The 8,408-nt window shown below is 42.3% G+C and overlaps 1 protein-coding gene across 1 annotated transcript in view; it reads right to left on the bottom strand.

Moving 5' to 3' along the window:
* DHX15 (DEAH-box helicase 15) overlaps positions 1 to 8,081 on the bottom strand; it is a 55,829-nt gene extending 47,748 nt beyond the window's left edge. The window contains exons 1-2 of the mRNA XM_068975735.1: positions 7,869 to 8,081; positions 248 to 683 (exon numbers count right to left, since the gene is read on the bottom strand). Coding sequence (XP_068831836.1) covers positions 248 to 683; positions 7,869 to 7,939 — 507 coding nt within the window. The 5' untranslated portion in view covers positions 7,940 to 8,081. The remainder of the gene's footprint in view (positions 1 to 247; positions 684 to 7,868) is intronic.
* Between the last annotated feature and the right edge of the window lie 327 nt (positions 8,082 to 8,408).

The raw sequence follows: 8,408 nt of genomic DNA on the forward strand, positions 1-8,408 counted from the left end.
ACATAATAAAACTGGGGGGGGGGTATCAAAACCAGCACTGCTGTTTTCCCAAAGAGACTCAGGAAAATAGGTACTCCCTACACAATCTCTACCCTGTAAGTCACTAAAAAGTGCTAAATACAGAAAGCAGCTATGCCTCAAAATATTCTGACAGCCCAGCCAATAAGAATAACTGCCAGGACCAAATTCACAACATTCAGTAAACACAAACATTAATAAAGTACGTACATGGCATGCAGTAACTCACCTGTGTTGTTTTACCAGACCCAGTCTCACCAACAAGTACAAAGGACTGATGTCTAACCAGAATATCTGTAAACCTATCCTTGTATTCCCAAACAGGGAGCTGAAGTCGTTTCTTCAGAATATCATAGTATCGAGGTGTGTGGGGTAAGTTGGTAAATGGATTAATGCACTGTGGAAGTGACGTGTGTCCTGCATGTCCGGTGTGTGTTGAATGCGCAGAATGTGTCGAATGTGTTGAATGTGCCGAGTGGGTTGAGTGAGCTGAATGGGAAGCTTTTAAAGGTGGTAATCCAGCACTGATAAGCATAGCATTTGTCGAAGCTCGCAATTCCTTCTCCTTTTCTTTCTCCCTTTCCCGCTCTCTATCTCCTCTATCTCTTTCTCGGTCTCGATCTTTAGACCTATCTTCACGGTCACGGTCTCGATCCCGATCCTTCCTAAAAATAGAAAAAAAAAAAAAATCTTACAGTTCAGATTCCAAATTCTATGCAAAATTTTCACAGCAACATTATAGTCACAAGAAAGTAAACGTCCAATAACCAAATAAAAAAACTGATATAAAACTCAAAAGTACTAGAAACAATGAAAAAGAACTTTTAATCAAGGATTCTCCATTCATAACCATCTTTCCCTTCTTTGATGATGATTCAAATTCTGCTAAGAACAGTCTCTCTCCACTTTTACCCATCAGCTGAAATAACACAAGAACTCGTTTTGCAAGTAAAATCCTCTCTTTCTTAGAAGATAAAGAGTAAGGGCAGTGTGGGAAAAAGGCAGGGACAAATTAGGCAAAGAGAATAGCATCAGTCCTTCCCAAACTCTCCTTCAGGTTAGGTTATGTGAAAATGTATTTTTGCAGTGAAAGTGTATTTAAAACTTAACAAGAAATAAATCTTTTATTGCTTCTGCCTCAAAGATAATTCCACCTCACATTACAGTCACACAAATATTAGTTGAAGAACTAGTAAGTTTGTTTTCTTAAGTTATATAGTTTCCAAATTTTGTTTAAAAAGCATATATTACTCTATAAGAAAAACTAAAACTTTTTACTCTGGTTTTCACTGTTCACTCCTCCATCTATCATTAACAGTAATAGTAAAACATTGAAAGTACCCTGTAAAACCTATGTATGCACTAATCATCCATAAAGTGAAAAGTAGCCCATTTTAAAAAATCATTGGTTATTATTAAGTTATTTAAAATTTTAAAATTACGCAGATGACCACTATATTAATCTTAGGTCATTTAGTCAATTCTATTATCTACTTTTAATTACTAACTGTTGTGTCTTAGTCGCTAATTTGGGTCCAACTCTTTTGACTAGAGACGATCCATAATACAGTAAGAATTTTAAAATTATCTGTTTATTCATTCTACTAGTCTGTGTGTGTGTTCTCAGTCGTGTCCCACTCTTTGAGACTCCATGGACTGTAGCCCGCCAGGCTCCTCTGTCCATGGAATTTTCCAGGCAAAAATACTGGAGTGGGTTGCCATCTCCTACTCTTGGGAACTAATCTAGTTTATTTCAGACCAAATTCTACAGCAGACACATGTACAAGGTATTTGGACTCAGACTTGAAACAGTGAGGCAACATGGAACCATGAAACAAGCCGCTAAATATGTCACTGTTTCTTATCCACAACACACAAAAGTCATGAATTTCCAATGCCCCAATTATCAGCAGCAGACAAGGCAAGACCATTCATTCTCTGTAATAGCATATCGGCTGGACAAGTTACTCCCCTTAGGAGAACAGAGCTAAAATGCTGCACCCAGCATGAGTTACGATGGTTCCCCAATTACAAAAAATGATAAGCTGACCAATTTTATGTGTTCTTGTCCTTTCGAAAATAAAGTTCTATTCTACAGAAACTTGCCTAGAGAGAAAAATCTTATTACACATACACAAATATTCACACACACACACACTTTTCACATAAAATCTTTTCATACATGTATCTATAAAAAAGTGATTTCTCCCTTCTCCCATCCCAGTGTTCACCTTTCACAGAACTATAAGATATACAAGCTAAAACTGAAACTTCTCATCCCATCTGGCATAAAAAGAAAGAAGTCAAAGGAACCTAAAGGATAATCTACCTAGCATACAAAATGAAGCCCCACCAGCTCAGAACTTAAGCTTCCTGGCCTATCTTCAAAATATACCACCAACCATCCTTTCTTTGGAACTCTGCATTCAAGTGGGTATATTTTTCCTTTTCTCCTTTGCTTTTCGCTTCTCTTTTCGGGGCTTCCTTGGTGTCTCAAAGGATAAAGCGTCTGCCTGCAATGCAGGAGACCCGGGTTCGATCCCTGGGTTGGGAAGATCCCCTGGAGAAGGAAATGGCAACCCACTCCAGTACTCTTGCCTGGAGAATCCCATGGACAGAGGAGCCTGGTGGGCTACAGTCCACAGGGTCGCAAAGAGTCGGACACAACTGAGTGACTTCACTTCACTTCTCTTCTTTTCACAGCTATTTGTAAGGGCTCCTCAGACAGCTATTTATTTGTATCCGGTCCCATCACTTCATGGCAAATAGATGGAGAAACAGTGGCTGACTTTATTTTGGGGGGCTCCAAAATCACTGCAGATGGTGACTGCAGCCATGAAATTAAAAGATGCTTACTCCTTGGAAAGAAAGTTATGACCAACCTAGACAGCATATTAAAAAGCAGAGACATTACTTTGTCAACAAAGGTCCATCTAGTCAAGGCTATGGTTTTTCCAGTAGTCATGTATGGATGTGAGCTGGACTATAAAGAAAGCTGAGTACAGAAGAATTGATGCTTCTGAACTGTGGTAATGGAGGAGACTCTTGGAGATCCAACCAGCCCAACCAGATCAATCCTGGGTGTTCATTGGAAGGATTGATGTTGAAGCTGAAACTCCAATACTTCGGCCACCTGATGTGAAGAGCTGACTCATTTGAAAAGACCCTGATGCTAGGAAAGATTGGGGGCAGGAGGAGAAGGGGACAACAGAGGATGAGATGGTTGGATGGCATCACCAACTCAATGGACATGAGTTTGAGTAAACTCTGGGAGTTGGTGATGGACAGGGAGGCCTGGCATGTTTTTTAGGGGCCTTCTTCACCAGAAACTTCATTACCAAAAACAACCACAACAGAGGAAGGAATAAATACATTCTGAAGACAAAAAGATTAACTGCTGACCACATACTGGGGTTTAACCCTGATGTACCTGTAAAAGGAGCACCGAGATCACAGTTGCATATCCACTGGAAAGGTATAAGCCTCAGTGTACTAATTTGCAAAGTGAATAGTATTAAGAGTCTCTTAGATTAAAACAAGAAAGCAAATTCAATCACTTTGAAATGCTGCCTATGATTCTAACTCTCTACCTTCAACAGGACAGGGAAGATAAAGGGGCCAGTTAAGGAGGGCTCAAACTCCCACTGCTTCATAAATATATGTAGGATATGGTATATATGCATGTTTCCTTTTTAAAAACAGGTACTTTTACTATAAAGGAGTTTGTTATTTAGAAGATTTACTAATTGAGGTCTAATGCTTAAAAAACCAATTATTAAAGCAGTGCACTATAATCACTTAGCCACAATACTGACAGGAAGAGACAACAGGACACAGTTGTTGAGCATAGGGTTCAGTATTCTATATCAGCTTAATCCTCAACCTCAGCACTTAAGCTAACTATATATATAACCAGTTATTTCTTTCCTCATCGATAAAAATCTCATGGGGTAATGCAAGGATTAAATGAGTTAATATAAATAATGTGCTTAAAATAGTGCCTGGAACATAATAAATGTCCAATATAACACCGGTTATCATATTTTTTAATTTAAAATACCAGGTTAAAATTCTACATGGAATAACAAACACTCTAAAGATGTAACCTGTTTATCCAAGTATTTTAACTAAGCACTGCTCTTAATCTGGCATTCTCACTTTCCAAGGATATATCGGACTTTGAAAATACATTACTAAATACAGATAAGGATGTTCATCACACTTTTTACTTCTAAGGTTGGAAAACTACCCAAAAAATCAGTGAACAGGAAACTGGTTAAATAAATTAAGATACTCCTTTACAAGTAGAATACTATGCAGCCAATGAAAAGAATAATGTACATCTATTCCACAGCTTATGACACATTTCTGGGTGAATTTAAAAAAAAAATTAAAGCCTAAATAATACATATTAAAAGGCAGCAATGGAGAAGCAGACATAGAAATCAGACTTATAGATACAGTGTGGGAGGGAGAAGTTGGGATTAATTGAGAGCAGCATGAAAACATATATATTACCCTGTGTAAAATAGCCAGCCAGTAGGTATTTGCTGTGACACAAAGAACACAACCCACTGCTCTGTGACGACCTAGATGGGTGGGATGGGGCAGGAGATGGGAGCGAGGTTCAAGGTGGGGGGACATAAGTATACCTGTGGCTGATTCATGTTGATGTATGACAGAAACTAGCACAATATTGTAAAGCAAGTTATCTCCCAATAAAATAAAAAAAAAAGCAAAAGATCTTACTGCTATCAAATATTATAGTTCATACCTGTGAATAAATATGCAGAGACATAAGTAAAACAAATTTTCATCAAGAGATTAAGGGGATGAAGGCATCTGAGAATTTTTTGCCTTTTACATTTTTATGAATGGACATTTCTTGTGTTCCCTGGGGCAAGTTACTTAACCTCACCTACATCACAAAACTTAAGTGAAAAAAAAAAAATATATATATACATACACATATAGTACCTAAAATATTCTGGGAACTCTACATATTATTTTATCACTATATTTGCCTCACATTTTTAACAGAAAAAACTTATCAGGCAGTAATAACAGGAACAAATATTAAGATGAAAAAGTCCCTGCTGCTGCTAAGTCGCTTCAGTCATGTCCGACTCTGTGCGACCCCATAGACGGCAGCCCACCAGGCTCCCCCGGCCCAGAACAAGAACACTGGAGTTGGTTGCCATTTCCTTCTCCAACGGGTGAAAGTGAAAACAGAAAGGGAAGTCGCTCAGTTGTGTCCCACTCTTTGCAACCTCATGGACTGCAGCCTACCAGGCTCCTCTGTCCATGGGATTCTCCAGGCAAGAGTACTGGAGTGGGGTGCCATTGCCACTTAGTTAACAATTTTACACAGAAAATATTGTGAATAATGGAAAAAAGGAAGTCAATATTTAACAGAAACCTTCAACATCTCTACCTGACTCCAAAACTAAAATATACCAAGAGTATACAAAGCCAAATACAGTTTAGGAGCATGAATCTGAGGTATAATCTCTCACTGAAATTACCTTCACTTCTCAGGAATGGGGAAAATGGGACATCCATGTTTGGCAGTGGAGTTCACATGACCGACAGGCCTACTCTCCCAGGTAAAACCACCTGTTAACTCTAGCAGGGCTTAAAAAAAACTGCAAGGCTGCCTGATAGTCAACAAACGTAACTTTTAAAATTATTAAATGGGGTGGGGGTGGGAATCCCAAGCACTTATAAACACTGTAAACTCACTGCTAGATGAAGTTCTATGAGAAATGACATTCAGGTGACATAGTAATTACTATACAAATGCCCCACCAAAACATCTCACAACTTGAGTTTGATTTCAAAGATGAACTCTCCTTCATCTACAGGTAGATATCATTTATAATACCCAGGAGAATCATAAGTTCACCATCAAAGACCTGAAAAGTTCATATTTTTACTAAAGATGCCAGATTTACAAGAAAAAGGGCGCAAATCCATGTCCCTATCATGGGACCACTAATCCCAAGCACTTGAATGGTGCACATACATCATAATGTAAGTGAATTCATTTATTGTTTTCCAATTTCAACTCTGTGAGAGAGATTAAGATGACAAGCAACTTACTTTTGCTTCACAGGAACAAAGAAGCAAGTGTTCCCTACTTTATTAACCCAATATACACGTCACTAAAATAGGCTGTAATGACTCTGAACTAATTATAGTCTGTGTGCTGTATTGGAAAATGCAAGAAGCAAACTGAAAATCAAAAGATCAAGGTTCTAAATTCAGCTGTAAACTGAAAGGTTGCACAAGCCACCTTAACAACTCTGGGTCTCCATTCCTCATCCCTTGAATCCCTTGAGTGTGAACAATTATACTCTCTTTCAAGTCACTTCCAGGTCTAAAGAGTTTGTAAAATTTTGCTGTGTTATGAGGGGGCGGGGTGAGGGTCCACTGCCGGAAACGACAAAACTGACATAAACGCTGCAAACTAAAAAATTTACAAGATTAAAATCTTACATACTTATACTTTCCGTATTCAACACATGAAAAGATATCAAAAAGTACACTCTATCCTTGGCTTATACTCCCCAAACACCTCAATCAACCCAAAGGAAGGGCTCTGAGTGAAGAGAAATTCAAAAAAGTTATACAGACTTGACACAGCGATTCTGCACAAGTATACACGCAGTAATATGCAAAATTATGCAAAGTATTGAAGGTATCCAGACATTCAAGTCTCTTGCCTGAATTATTCGAATAAATCTCTGTACATCAGGGAATAAAGTACACACTGAACAATAACTTATTTTCGTGCAATTGCGAAAGTCAATTGTTAAATTTCTCTGCATCTTGAAGAAAAGGCCGAGTAGAAAGAAATCGGAAAACACCTGTGTATTTCAACTCCCAAGCAATCTCCCCAAGGGCGACATTTTGCCGTTTTAAGTACCAGACACTTTTGAAAAGGATCTTCTTGTTTCAAAAGCTACTTATGAATGAGGGCGGGGAAGAGGGACAGAAAACAAGAACTCACAGGAAAAAGAGAGAGAGAGACTATCTTCTAATATCTATCCCAGGGATAACCCTGTAACTACTGTTTCGGCCAAAGCAGGAAATAAAGGAGATGGCGGGAGCGTGGGCATAGAGCGGAAGTTTGCCTTGTACCTACTTTGAAGTGTTTGAATGGACCGAGGCACGCGCTCTCCCGCCAAAGTATAAACTCAGCGGCCCCAAATCACCAGCTGCTGCCCAAAAGGTATATTCCACAGTTTTCTTTTCTCACGGATGGCCCTCTACTCTCCCATCCCCCGGTAACTCCTCGTCTGCACGCCTCACTCAACTTCCCCCACCTCCGCCTACACCAGAATCCACGCGCTTCTCTCACTTTTCGGCCTCCGCTTCTCCCCTTGCTGGGCACTCAGCCTCCCGCCAAGGCCGTCTCCCAGACCCCGCTGCCCGAGAAGTACCTAGTGCCCTTGGAGGCGACTACTCCTGCCGCGCCCTCCCCCACTCTCTCCTCCGGATCCAGGCCTTACCGGGAGCCCAGACCACGAGGTCCGCGGTTCCCTCCCGTCCGCTCCCCTCGAAGTGACTCTCGCTCGACTGCGCCCGGGGAGGAGGCGCCCCAGTGACCACGCCAGGCCTCTCCGCTCTCTCCACTGGGCCGGGCGGCGGCCGCGCCACTCAGCTCCCCCGCGCCCTTGCCGGGCCGAACGCCGGGAGTGGCACCGCTCTCCCGCGCCCCGCCGCTAATGACCCGAGCCGAAAGGGAAACAAAGCGTCGGGCCCCGGGGTCCGCTCGGCCTGGCCCGTCCGCCGCCGGGACCCCAACAAAGCCCGAGCCCTTGCCTCGCGCCCCCGGCCTGGCTTACCCATCGGTCCCCGCACGCTTCTTGCCGGAGGGGTAATCCTCCCCCAGGTCCAACCGGTGTCGCTTAGACATTTTCGAACTCTTCGAGCAGGCGGTTATGAAGGAAGAAAAAAAAGAAACCCTCGCGGCTCTATCCGCGCAGTCGAGGGCACCTTCTAAACTCTGGAGGACCCCCACCCCTCCCGCTACAACAGCCTACACCGTGCGGCCGGAACCAGGAGCTAAAATGGCGGCGGCGACGAGGGCTGGGCCTGCGCGCGCGCTTCCGCGGTATGATATGCGTGCGTGCGTCTGTAGTGCGCGCGCACGCAGCGGAGGCGGGAACTCCAGCCCTGCCCGCTGCCTCGCAGGCCCGCCCTTATTCCTCTGTGCCTGGCTTCTTCCTCTTGCCACCGCTTTCCGCCCTCTTGGTGGGTGCTAGGCGGGTTGAGCCTTTGGGTCGTTCATGCCCTTCTGATTTTGGAAATTGAGAAAAGAGAAAGTCTAATGCTGAGTAGGTGATTCTATCCATTACCCTGGCATTAGGGGGGGCAGAGCTAGG

Source organism: Capricornis sumatraensis, chromosome 7 (assembly GCF_032405125.1).
Source record: "Capricornis sumatraensis isolate serow.1 chromosome 7, serow.2, whole genome shotgun sequence".
NCBI lineage: Eukaryota > Metazoa > Chordata > Mammalia > Artiodactyla > Bovidae > Capricornis > Capricornis sumatraensis.